General features: G+C 49.2%; 4 protein-coding genes across 4 annotated transcripts; 2 read left to right on the top strand and 2 right to left on the bottom strand.

Annotated features, from left to right (window-relative positions):
• Positions 1-150: 150 nt before the first annotated feature.
• Positions 151-2,676, top strand: F4822DRAFT_441486 (uncharacterized protein; the record flags this gene model as incomplete). The annotated part of the gene is made up of 2 exons (XM_051462874.1): positions 151-911; positions 968-2,676. The coding sequence occupies 2 exons, from the start codon at positions 151-153 to the stop codon at positions 2,469-2,471; spliced, it is 2,265 nt and encodes a 754-aa protein (XP_051318378.1). The 3' UTR covers positions 2,472-2,676.
• Positions 2,677-4,658: 1,982 nt separating this feature from the next.
• F4822DRAFT_133632 (S-adenosyl-L-methionine-dependent methyltransferase) lies at positions 4,659-6,285 on the top strand. The gene is made up of 4 exons (XM_051452749.1): positions 4,659-5,085; positions 5,149-5,935; positions 5,989-5,997; positions 6,049-6,285. Exons 1-4 carry the CDS (start codon positions 5,068-5,070, stop codon positions 6,174-6,176), a joined length of 942 nt encoding a protein of 313 aa, XP_051318377.1. The 5' UTR covers positions 4,659-5,067; the 3' UTR covers positions 6,177-6,285.
• Positions 6,286-8,523: 2,238 nt separating this feature from the next.
• F4822DRAFT_391513 (putative nicotinate-nucleotide pyrophosphorylase) lies at positions 8,524-10,120 on the bottom strand. Its single transcript, XM_051457135.1, has 2 exons — positions 9,116-10,120; positions 8,524-9,002 (listed from the first exon to the last, which is right to left on the bottom strand). The coding sequence occupies exons 1-2, from the start codon at positions 9,951-9,953 to the stop codon at positions 8,905-8,907; spliced, it is 936 nt and encodes a 311-aa protein (XP_051318376.1). The 5' UTR covers positions 9,954-10,120; the 3' UTR covers positions 8,524-8,904.
• A 239-nt stretch (positions 10,121-10,359) lies between these two features.
• Positions 10,360-11,730, bottom strand: F4822DRAFT_425803 (uncharacterized protein; the record flags this gene model as incomplete). Its single annotated transcript, XM_051460418.1, has 1 exon — positions 10,360-11,730. The coding sequence occupies one exon, from the start codon at positions 11,728-11,730 to the stop codon at positions 10,360-10,362; it is 1,371 nt and encodes a 456-aa protein (XP_051318375.1).
• Between the last annotated feature and the right edge of the window lie 393 nt (positions 11,731-12,123).

Here is a 12,123-nt window from a genome sequence, read left to right as displayed (position 1 = left end):
CGTGGGGATTATTACTTATAAACTCGTGCCTGTGCACACAGAGCACCGCTTTGTCACCTTTACTTTGTTCACCTTCATTTGCCCCCCTCGCCCGTCAAGCACCTAGGTGAACAAGTGAGTTGGTAGCAGTGAAAGCAATTGTTGACAGCCATGAAGTCCTCCGCTGTCAGCGCCGTGGCACTCGCCTCATTAGCCAATGGCTCCCGGATCGTCTACAGAGACACCAACACGACAACTTCAGCAACTCCGACTCCAACGGAACCTTGTGCGATTGTGAGCGCCTCGTGGTCTTCCCAGATTAGCGCGACCGCCACACCAATAGTCGAGGCGTCAATTGCTTACGAATGTCTCAATTCGGTCCCAATTAACAAGGATGCCGCTCTTAGATTCATCGACGAGCTAGCACCATACATTGAATGGCAATCCGACACCGTCTTTTTGAAAATTCCCCCGGCCGATTATTTCTACCCTCCCACAGACCTTTGGGCGACTTTGGACCGCATAAGAGCTGATCTCGAAGCCGATAAGTACTCCAACGAATATGAATGGCAAGAAGACCTATACAAGAACTTTTTCGGCCCCGCGCACGACGGCCACCTTGTGGTATACCCGGATGCCTTGTCCGCCGCCATTGAGTGGCAAAGGCCCTATGCTTTAGTCTCAATCAGTGAGGAAGGACCCGCCGGTTCCGCACCAGTGATTAAGGTGTATGACGATGTAGTTGCTGGCATCGAAAATGCATCTGTAGTAAAACTCATCAATGGTGTTGATGCCTCCACTTTCATCGGTGATTGGATTTACCAGGTGTCCAGCAACCAAGATGCCGATGCTGCCTACAACTCCGCGTTCTTCGAGAAGGCCTCCGTTCTGAACAAGAACACAGGCTACTTTCAGAATGGTGGGCGTCCAAGGTATGCGACCCAACTATTTTTCTGCTCAAGTTGGTATAATATTGACAATTGATCAGGTATGTCTTCCCCGGCAATGCTACCTCGTTCACATTTGAGAATGGAACGGAGGTGGTTCTGCCGAATCAAGCGAGAGTGAAGAGTTCCTGGAACGGTGTTGTCGATGGGCCATCATTTTTCAAGAAGTTCTGCTCTGGCGCGAACCTCAACCTCAGCAGTGTTGCGTCTACTCCGGCAACTACTACATCTGAGCCCACATCGTCTGCATCCGCGACGGCCGCGGCTACAAGTTCAGTCCCTGGATACCCTGAGCCGCTCGTTATCTCGAGGGATCAAGTCATTTCTGGTTACTATATTGATGAGCCGGGTTTCGAAGATGTAGCCGTCATCTCGATGCTCTCTTTCTCCAGCGACCCGGTCGATTTCCAGAATGTCGCTCAGACCTTCTACGCACAAGCCAAGAAGGACGGTAAGACTAAGCTCGTGGTCGATGTGCAGGCGAACGGAGGCGGTTTCATCTTCCTTGGTTACGATGGGTTCCGTCAATTGTTCCCGGATATTGTGCAAGAGGGTCTAGGACGATGGAGGAACCACGACGGATTTGACGCCATCTCTCGTGTATTCTCTGACATTTCCGCAGATTTCGACCCTGACACTGCCTCCTCCGATGTTATTCTGGCTGCTGAATCGGTCTTCAACTGGCGATATGACATCAACGAGACCGACGGCAACTTCGTATCCTACGAGGATAAGTTTGGGCCGCACGAGTTTGGTGGTGACAACTACACTTCTCTCATCCAGTGGAATTTTACCGACGCGTTGAGCACAAGCAACGAGACCTATGGACTCGGCACTGACATTACTGGTTATGGTAGTCGTAAAAACTTCACGCGTCCGTTCGGTGGCCCCGAGAACATAGTGCTCCTTTATGACGGCTATTGCGCATCGACTTGCACGTTATTCTCCGAGTTCTTGAGGTCTAATGCCGGCGTAAAGTCCATTGCTATGGGCGGTCGACCCACCAAGGAGGGCCTAATCCAGGGCGTAGGAGGCGTCAAAGGATCTCAGAGCTATGAATTCAGCGACATCACATCTCAAGCCCAGCAAGCGCGCAACTACACCACCGACCCTAGTATTCTTGCGACTTTGGACAAATATACGTCGTATGTGAGCGTTCGTAGCACAGCAGCGAGTCTAAACGTGAAGGATCAGATCCTTCCCGGAAACCTAGAGGATGGTATCCCTGCGCAGTTCGTAACCGAGGAATCAGACTGTCGACTTTGGTGGACTGCTCCCATGATCACGGACATCACTGAACTGTGGAAAGCAGCTGCTACCGCGGCCTTTAAGGGCGGCAAGTGCGCATACGGTGCGATCGATTACCCGACGAATGCTACGACTAAAGCGGCGACCGGGCCGAAACCCTTCGGGAAGTCTAGCAGCTCGACCAGCAGCACAAAGACCCCGACGAAGATAGGGACATTAACCCAGTCCAAGCAGCAGGCCACATTGCAGAAGAGCCAAGCTTTCATGGCTAGCCAGCATATGCACGTCGTTGACTAGAATAATCCGTCGCGACGCCTACTAGGATATTAATTTCGAGCCTATCGTTATTGGGTGTATACCTGCATCTAGACGTAATGTAGATTAATAACAGCTTTTCGAGTATAGGAAAACTACATAATGTCAATGTTATGAGATACGAGATACTATTGATGAACGCTTAGAATGACGATATCTGTACCAATTGATAGATAAAATCGGTACAAATCGCATCGTACTTTGCCAATCTATGGCTTATAACTAGGAACAATAAGTCCTCGAGCTAACCTACTTTGCGCTTCGGTCTATACTAAGACGCCCACCAAAGTCTTTTCCATTGGGCAATGCGCTCGAGCGGCGAAAGGGGGGTTCGCGTCCGAAAATCTTCCAATGATGGTAAAAATCGCTCAACCTGGTAACATGAGAGGGGAATAATCGGTGGTCGATATGCTGACTATCACCAACACTCATGCTTAGTTGATCACAACATCATGCTAGGATCTGCAGCTAATTTTTCTTCCAAGGAAATACTTGCAGCACGATGCGAGTAAGCGGGGGTTCCTCCCATTATACATAATACTCGCAGGTCTAACAATGTAACTTGACCGATGATGCCGACCCTCTCGTAGATCATTCTTTGCTCCTCGCTCTATAGTATAAGCGCGGAAGCATAGTGTCTGCCTCTTGTCATCGGCCCGGTCTGCATCGATCCGGCGCGGTAGGTCCACGATCCTATATATAATTGGAGGTGCGAATTTGGTTATTATAGGTGTAGGTACAACTATAATATCCATATCTTCGCGTTGCTAGTCGTAATCATGAGGTCTTCTGATGAGGGGGAAGAGAGGGACCAAAGGGGGGAAACGTGCGCAAGAGGATTCCATCACTAGCATGAGAAACCTACCTTACTTCTTGGAAATAGCCTTCTCCGCGGGCCTCCGCTCGAAGATTACTTGAAGGCTAGATTACATTAGCGAAACTTTTACTTCCACCTTCATAATACTTACAGAAAACCGAATACGTCAACCCTAACTTGGCAGATTCGGTAACTCGAAGCACGAGACTTAAGATCAGCCCTAAAGGATTAGGGCTAGCTTCCTGATACACACGCGCAGTCAATGTAATCCACGTGGCCAAGTTGTCACATGGTGTGAGCCTCCCGTTACCTATATGTACAGCAGCCAGTTGTACCCTAGGACGCCATGTTGAAGATTTTCCTAACTGCAGAGGATAATCCCTGCGGAGAAGCGGAACCTAGATCTTGGAGATTCAGCGTTTGCCATAAGATTCATATAAGGCAAGGTATTTATATTAATTTGAAGAGATCACGAACTCATCTTCAAACCAACGGAACTAAACAAAAGCCAAGCGGACGATCAACATAATCATTAACCAAAGATGCATGCTAGAAAATATTCGAGTACTTAAGCGCCAGGATCGGTACTTTAGACGAGTCAGTGTCAGAAAAAGTGATGCTAACCGCCGCTACCCACCTACAGGCATCATATAGTTACATTAGGGGTATTTTGGCCATGGTAAGCCACCTAACCCACGACGGCTACTGGCCCTTGGCTCTGCAGGGACAAGGGCAAAGAGCCACCACATATGCCATTCAGAAAGTCTAGAAGATGAGAAAGCCACCCTACGGTTACAATGCGTACGTACAGTCAATGTTCGCTGGACGAGTTAGAAATCTACGTGCACAACACCCCTATGTCATCTGGTGGCCCGTTGCATACGGGAAATGCCTTTTTTCGCAACGACATCATCGCTTCTACCCGTGTATCGCGGATAGCTAGGGGCCGAAACTGTCAGTACTACAGTATGCATATCTCGACTCGGCATGGTCGCGCTCTCTAGCCAGTAGGAATCGGACCGTTCTAGCCTATCCACATACCGTTTTTCCCCAGAGTGGCCCTCATTGACCCTCACTCTGCAAAGCACAGCGCGGCCAATGCGACTTTGACCGCAGCACCCGTTACACCTCTCATTATTATCCTGTCGCAGGTGGGATCCATCAGCTGCCTACCTACATGTGCATTCCGGGGATTCCCTGACGTGTTCGGGCTCTGGCCATGCAGCGACTTGCGGCTTTTCATATAGTGGAAGGGAAGATGGGGGTTGCACAGATCTGACCACCCGAATCGATTCCTTAGCCGACATGGATCGGCTCCCTAAGAAATCTTCGGCGTGAAAAGGTAGGATATGCCGAGGGGCGCCGGCGGTAATGTTGGTTCGACGAGCCAAAGATAGAGAAAATAAAATGTAAAAATTGTAATACCGGCATCGCTCGCCTGACTGTCCACCTTTACACGTTACTCAATGCCAACACGAACGGGGGAATGTCTTTGAATGGTATTCCGACTCTGGTAGAGTCCCAACAGAAGAGAGTGTAGTAGATTCGGTGGATCCTCCGGCATTTGCACCACATAGTCCACATAGGACGACATACCCGAAGTGCACAAAGCGGCGCACGCGATGAGACATCAATATATCAGACCTTCCTTAAAACACTGCCGACGGCATCTTTCTAACTTGCCGGGGGAGATCGAGCTAGTCGATATTGAGTCAATGAAATACAGCAAACATTAGCCATTCACCAAAAGAAGCAATCGGGATGGAAGGTCAACACGAGGTAAGTAAATTTAGTCCTCGAAGGTCATACTTTTACCCGATTTTTAATGATTCAAAAATTCAGGATAACCCAACTACAGCGGAAAATAGCGAGTCCAGCTCGGATGTCGATGCTGTTGACCCGAGGCTAGAAAGCATGCCATTCATCGAAGCCTTCGGTCACCGTTACCATGCCTCAGGCAAGATTTATCTACCCTTCGATCAACACGAACGGGAGAGATTAGAAATATTACATAAAGTCTTTCGACACTGCCTAGATGGTGCTTTGACCCACACACGGTTGCCGTTAGATACGGCGCAAATATTAGACCTAGGTACTGGGACCGGGGTATGGCCCGTGGAGATGGCAGTGCGTTACCCCCAGGCTCAAATAACCGGTATAGACGTATACCCAATACAGAGGAGGAATGGGGTACCGCCCAACGTCAAATTTGAGATTGGAAACGTTGAAGAACCGTTAGATTGCCCAGATAATTCGCTCGATTTCGTCCATGCACGAGGAATAGCTGGTGGCATACACGACTGGCCGGCATTGCTTCAACAAGTATACAACAAGCTTAAGCCAGGCGGACTTTTTGAGATGACAGAGGTCTCTCTCAACGTTCTCGACTTCGACGGCAAGTTCGCCGAAGCCGACCTATGTCCCGAGTTTCTACGAATATTTCGGGAATTGTCAACTGAGGTAGGCGTGGATTTCGACCCGTCGCGACGCGTAACCGACTGGCTACTGGACGCCGAATTCGAGAAGATAGTCCAACGGAGCGAGATACTTCCCATGGGAAATTGGGCACAAGACGAGAAATTAAAGACGCGACAGAATTTAATTAACCAGATGACGAATGAACGACTAGGTATGTGCCTTCTTTCCTCTTTCTAACTATTTTACGTACTAATTTTTAAGAAGAATCCTCCTGTAAGATAACCCCCTAAGAATACGATATATACATCCTTCTAACCATACTAGTTATGGACAATCATTGCGGCTTGCTATTCCAGAGTTGCGGCTGGACGAAAGAAAAATACGATGAGATAGTCCCCTCATTTTGGCAGGAAATCCGAGCAGCAACAGGAAGGCCCTACATAACAGCGTGAGAAGCCCCTTTTCGGACACCACTCAGCGCATACTGATATAACCTAGCGTTTTCACCACTGCGAGAAAACCTCGCGGGGAAACCAACGCTTGAAACACCTTAAGACCTTACAGAATCCATTTACACATTGCTATCACCTTCGGAGGCAACTCCGGCTAGGTATCTACTCAACGAAGTAAAAACAGCCTCCTTCAACAGGGAGTGCATTTAGTGCATAGATGGTCCCCCGATTAACGGAAGCAATCTGCAACCAGACCGAGATTTTCTCTGCTTACTACGGACACCTACCTACATTCGATTACCCAGTCCTAGTATACATAGGTAATTCGCCAAATCATAACAATGCACGGACTGGCAATAACTTGAATTACGCATGCGCCACTTAGTAGGAAGCTACTACGTTCCACAAAACCTCCTTATAGCGACTCCTCAGTAGGTTACCTTAGGAATGCAGCCCACATCACATCACATCACATAAAGATTGCAAGAAACGACCTATCTATGCATTCAAATTAGCACAAACGCTGGTCTCTCGGGACCGTAGCTTATATAATAGGGTAATAGTGAAGGAGGAAGAACAAGAGTAGAGACAATTACTCTAGTATCACGGTTTAAGGGGGGACGAATGGGGGTAGAGTGTTAGCGACGCGGCGTACACACAATGAGAAAAGAGAGACATACACCTGCCTATTCGATACTCGGGTCATGTGCCACCGCAGGATTCATTCACATCATGTATAATGTATGTACATACACATCCATCCATCCATTTCAACCGTCCGTACATACATACACGTACATACCATGCATACATTCTATCTACCTACCTTAGGTACCTACACTTTTCCCAAGAATCCCCACATCCACCAACGGCGCGTGGATATCCACGCTGAATGGTTATCATCAAACCCCGACTCGCATACCACGCGAATCGATGATCCGTAAGTCGACCCGCTGATTTGCCCACACTTTTTTTTCTCCCTTCCCGCACTTCTTGGCTTTGCTCGTGAAAGAAAAAACTCTGCCAACATCTCGCCAGTCTAACCGTGACACGCGTTTTACAGTGGCTTCTAGAGCTGTATGTCTCAGAACTTTAAAGCAGCGAAGTTCTTGGAAGGCGGCAATTGTGTGTCTCTATCGCCACGGGTTCTACCCACTGATATTGCTACTTGTCGCTGTTACGAATTTGGAAAGGGGGATGGGTCGTCCCAACAAGTCCTCGCTCGAGGAACGCCCCTCACGGCACAGTTAACGAGCGTAAGCGCGGGGGGTAGGGAGGGGAGGAGGGCTTAGCACAAGAAATGCCTAGGCAGCTAGACTACCTAGGTAGTTATGACGGTATAATGCGGGATTTAAGATGACGATATATCTCCAGAAAAGCCAGGTCCGGGTATCGAGTATGCGCGAGGCCCTATTGTCACTTTCGTGGCGGACGAATGAGTGGACGGGGAGGCGAGAACGGCGTCTTACGGTCTCAGACAGATCAGATTGTTTGTTAGAGGCCGAAAGAGGACCAATCGCTTCGCTTACCGGGACATCCACAGGGCGATTTTCGAAATCATCGGCGAATTTCACCAAAGAACCTTGTCTCAGAGTGGGTGAACTATTGTCCTGTTCTGTCCTGTCTTTTGCCTTACATACGGTGAGTTCTCAACAACGTGTTCACTACGCCACAACCTTCCGATCTCCTCGCAGATCTATTCCATCATGCAGCAACGTTTTGAACTTATATGTATAAAAGAGCCAGGGTAGTAAGAGGTTACTTTAAGATATAAGAAGGTTGCCATAGATGGTGGATACCACGGTTTGGTTTCATGTAGGACGTTGTATTAACCGCTCGTTCAACCTCTTATTACCGAAGCACCCGAAGTAGCAGAAGGATGAAACAACAGCAGAGGCCAAAAGTGTGGCCTCCATAAGTATTGAGGTCGGTAGTTAACGAGGAATAGTAGCCCTTGCTTTCCACGTGGTAGGGTAAACCCGAGATAAGCAGGACATGGTGAGAAATGCATATTAGCCCTGGAAAGTAACCCTACACCGAGAATTAGCGAATTCACCTAGATAATCGCGCGGTATTATATTGCGCATGCTTATGTAAAAGGGGGTGCCGTACCACACTCAGAGTAAAGAATATTTTACGATAGTATCGCTAGACCACCCACTACCTACCTAGGTAGGTAGCCTGCTACTTTAGGTAGTGGATACGGGCTAAAAAGGAGCAAAAAACAGTAAACATACAACACCGAGGATTCGCTGATCGTCACCGACCCAGCTACTGATTCGGCGGTATCTGGTTTGTCTAGGGGAGAGCGGACGGGATCCAGAATTTTCCAGATCCTATGGTCGTATGTGAAGATTTGTGCTCCAATTATAGTATATAAACTAGATGTCGGCGCTATCAGGCCTATTTGTAGGCGCTCATACAAGTCGGTTCGGCCGAGAAACCAGACTCGGCAATGCCTAACTTGTGGTCATTTTAGGACTTATCTAACGTATATCAGAGGTACATATAACAACTTGCTAGTTGGTGTCTCATATATACACCACAATTGTTGAGTTGGAGGATGCTACGAAGCGTAAGCAAGTATTTCGTAAGCCCAAACGTACCCTTATTTTAGGTATGTAACCAATTCCATCGAGAACCCAGATTACCCATAGTATTCATTCATTCTAGGTCGTATACCCTTCGTGATTATGTATTATACAGAGAACAGATTTCCCGTGCGAAATCACGATTCCTGCGCGATCTGACCTTGATCTATCTTGAGCGAGAAGTCTACGTGCGGCGTACCTTGGTGGATCGAACTCGTGGAGATGATATCGATATCTAGCAGAAGACCATTAGCAATACGAATTGAATGAGGGACAGGTGGCGATTTAAGAACATAGAAAGAGAAATCATGGGAAGAGGTGGAGGAGAAGGAAGAGGAGGCCACTTACCATTGTTGGCGTAATCAAAAACATTATCCTCCCTCAAACCACCCGAAACCTCAATCAAGAATTCTCGCTTGCCCCTCCACTTCTCTCTCAAATTCTTCGCCGCGATCTTGACGCCCTCGCCCGTGAAGTTATCCAACATGACGATATCCGCACCCGCAGCGATCGCCTCATTAGCCTCCTCCTCATTCTGAACCTCAACCTCGATCTTCAGCGCAAATCCACCAACCATCTTCGCCGCCTCAACAGCTTCCGTGATACTACCCCGACTCCAGACGTGGTTATCTTTTAGCATGATCATCGAACTCAAATCCATGCGATGCGTATCCGCGCCACCAACCAACATGCCGTACTTCTCAACCAGCCGAAACCCGGGCGTCGTCTTCCGCGTACCCGCCAGCACGCCCTCGTACCCCGCGCTGCGCAGACTGAGCAGCATATCCCGACTCACGGTCGCAACACCCGAGCAGCGAGCAAGTAAATTAAGACCAACGCGTTCACCTAGTAGCAGGCCTCGCGCTGGACCACTAACGGTTGCTACCTTAGTCTTCCCAGAGCCATCTTTCGGGCGGTTGATATAGCTACCCTCCTTAGCATGCCATTCGACCTCGCACCCGCATTGTTTGAAGATCTCAGTAAAGAACGGGATACCAGCAATAATACCTGCGCTCTTGCCCCAGAGTGTAGCGGTGCGCGGGTGTTCGCCGACGACAAAGCCGGCGTAATCGTAAGAGGGTATGTCTTCGGCAAGCCAGGACATGATTTGGGATTTCCAGCTTGGTGGTAGGAGGTGCTCGAGAGAGCCGTGGTGGATGGGTTGGTCCTTATGCATGGTCGGCATCGATTCCGAAATAGCTTGCGGATAGACGAGGAGGTATTCGGAGTAGTCGAAATGATAGATTGACGTCCTTGATGCAAACGAGCGATTATTTCGTTACGGTTACGTCGAATAGGAATGTTTCTGATTAAAGAAGGGTAGGGTTTGTATTGGTCAGGATGAAGTCAACGGGGAGCAGGAGCAAGGTAAGGTAACAAGTACCCGCGGCAAGCCGCAGCGGGTAGCATATCTTATCTCTCTAGCTACCTATCTACTTGAGCCGTTTCAACCCGCCCAGTAAAGAGCTACCGCGGGGCTCTCCTGAGAGCGGGGGCGGGGTAGCTTAGGTATAGAGATTACCTAATCATATCCGAAAACAACGAACAGCTGGCACCTCCAATCTATCATCTTTCCGTCTCCGTCTTCCTTTTTACTTTCCCCCTTTATCTTTGTCTCCGTTCTCCAACTTCCGACTTCTACGACCCCAACCCCGATCCCGACCACGATTATCGCGACCGCGACCGCGACCACCACCATCATGACTACCACCGCCACGAGAGCTAGGATCAACACGGCGTCCACTGTCATCGCGGTCATCGCAATCATCATCCCTAGCATTCCAACCCCCACGATTACCGGGGCTGCCAAAGCCAACGTCTTTGTAACCACCGCGATCACCACCACGATTCCCACGATTGCCACGGTCACCTCGACTGCCTCGGTTGCCCTGACCGGTATAGGTGTAATGATCACCCCAGCCACCGCGTCCTTGACCTCGACCACCTTGGCCGTCGCCTCTATGTCCTCCGCGTGGTGTGCGTTGATCCCTCTGGTTCGGCTGGGGAACCTGCTGGGGAGTCTGAGGATGCTGTCCTGGGCCATCTTCTAAACCACCACGGCCACCTGAACCAGTTCCTCGCTTGCTTCCACGTCTTCTTCCCTTTCCACTTCCACTTCCACGATCTCGACCATGTTCCTGTGCTTGATCCGGAGATGCTTGTTGATTCTGCGTGGTCTGTTGGTCGAAAAAATGCGTTGTGGTGTCTAGCGCCTTTTGATATGAGTAATCTCGGGTGTTGATCGTCTCCTCGTATCTTCGATACTTCTCCGGATCCAACTGCTCCGGGCTCGGTTGGGGAGAGCAAAGTTGTAGTTGATTGTTAAGTTGACCCTGCTGCTGACTTTGTTGGCGCGTGTAGTTATGCCATTCGTTGAGCAAGAGTACCTGCTGTTGTTGCGGTAGCTCATGGAGCGGAACCATTTGGTACGGGTTCGCCGAAGAAATCCACGGCCACGTAATGAGCAACTGCGGTGGAGGACGTAGCGGAGGAGCGAGTGCGCAAACTGGGAATAGTGTAACCCTTCGGTCACTTTGCTCGTAAGTGGATAGCTCATTCCAGTCTTGGGTGTCACGGTTCCATTCCTTAGCACAGTCGAAAATGACTTCGTTCGATGAGGCGGGATCCAGCGTGCGCAAACGTAGACGGCATATCTCCCCGGTCTGTCGGTATTTCTCCACCCATGCTTGCTTGACCCCCATAAGCAAATCGTAGGGATTCGGGTCCTGGAATAGTCGGATAACTAGTCTTCGAGACTGCTCGTAGACGACAATACCGTATTCACCGACAGCTCTGACTTGGATTGGAAGCGAAAGGCGACTTAGGCATATAGCCCGGAAGTAAACTCTGGACCATCTATCGGGATGTCGATGATCTCTTTGCTGCATCATGGCGTTGAAGTCGAGTCTGTCTAAGTTGAGCTCTCGATCCAAGTCGGGCAGCGAAGAACGGTGTCGGGCCATCGTGACTATGCCACATGTGAGTATCCCCAGAAATTAAATAGGTGCAGTACATACCTGAGTAGCCTGAGAGGTAATGTTAATTATCGATAGAGCAGGGGATGTAAATATTAAGGCTGAAAAAAATAATAGTGATAGAAACGATATGCCACCAGGGCTACGAAGAAAAGTAGGTATTTTAGGGATAGAGAGTCGAGAAGCGAAGATGGTGATGTAGGAATCAAGTAGGATTAGGAATACACGTTGAGAGGATTTTAGAAGAACCTGTAGCGGTCTGTGCCGAAATTGGCGACAGTGACCATACGGATACTAGACTAACTTATAATCCTCGACCTCGCGCATGTCACATGTAATGGCGGGGCGACGACTAAGCAACGACTAAGCTTCAAATCCAAT

This window comes from Hypoxylon trugodes, assembly GCF_022578975.1.
Source record: "Hypoxylon trugodes strain CBS 135444 unplaced genomic scaffold F4822scaffold_2, whole genome shotgun sequence".
Lineage (NCBI taxonomy): Eukaryota > Fungi > Ascomycota > Sordariomycetes > Xylariales > Hypoxylaceae > Hypoxylon > Hypoxylon trugodes.
This window is presented reverse-complemented; position numbering and strand designations above follow the sequence as displayed.

Bases quoted from the DNA above. Each gene is read 5' to 3' on its own strand.
- F4822DRAFT_391513 (XM_051457135.1), bottom strand. From the start codon at position 9,953: ATGCCGACCATGCATAAGGACCAACCCATCCACCACGGCTCTCTCGAG. The intron at 9,003-9,115 runs GTAAGTGGCCTC...GTCTTCTGCTAG, and splicing joins TTTTGATTACGCCAACAATG to ATATCGATATCATCTCCACG.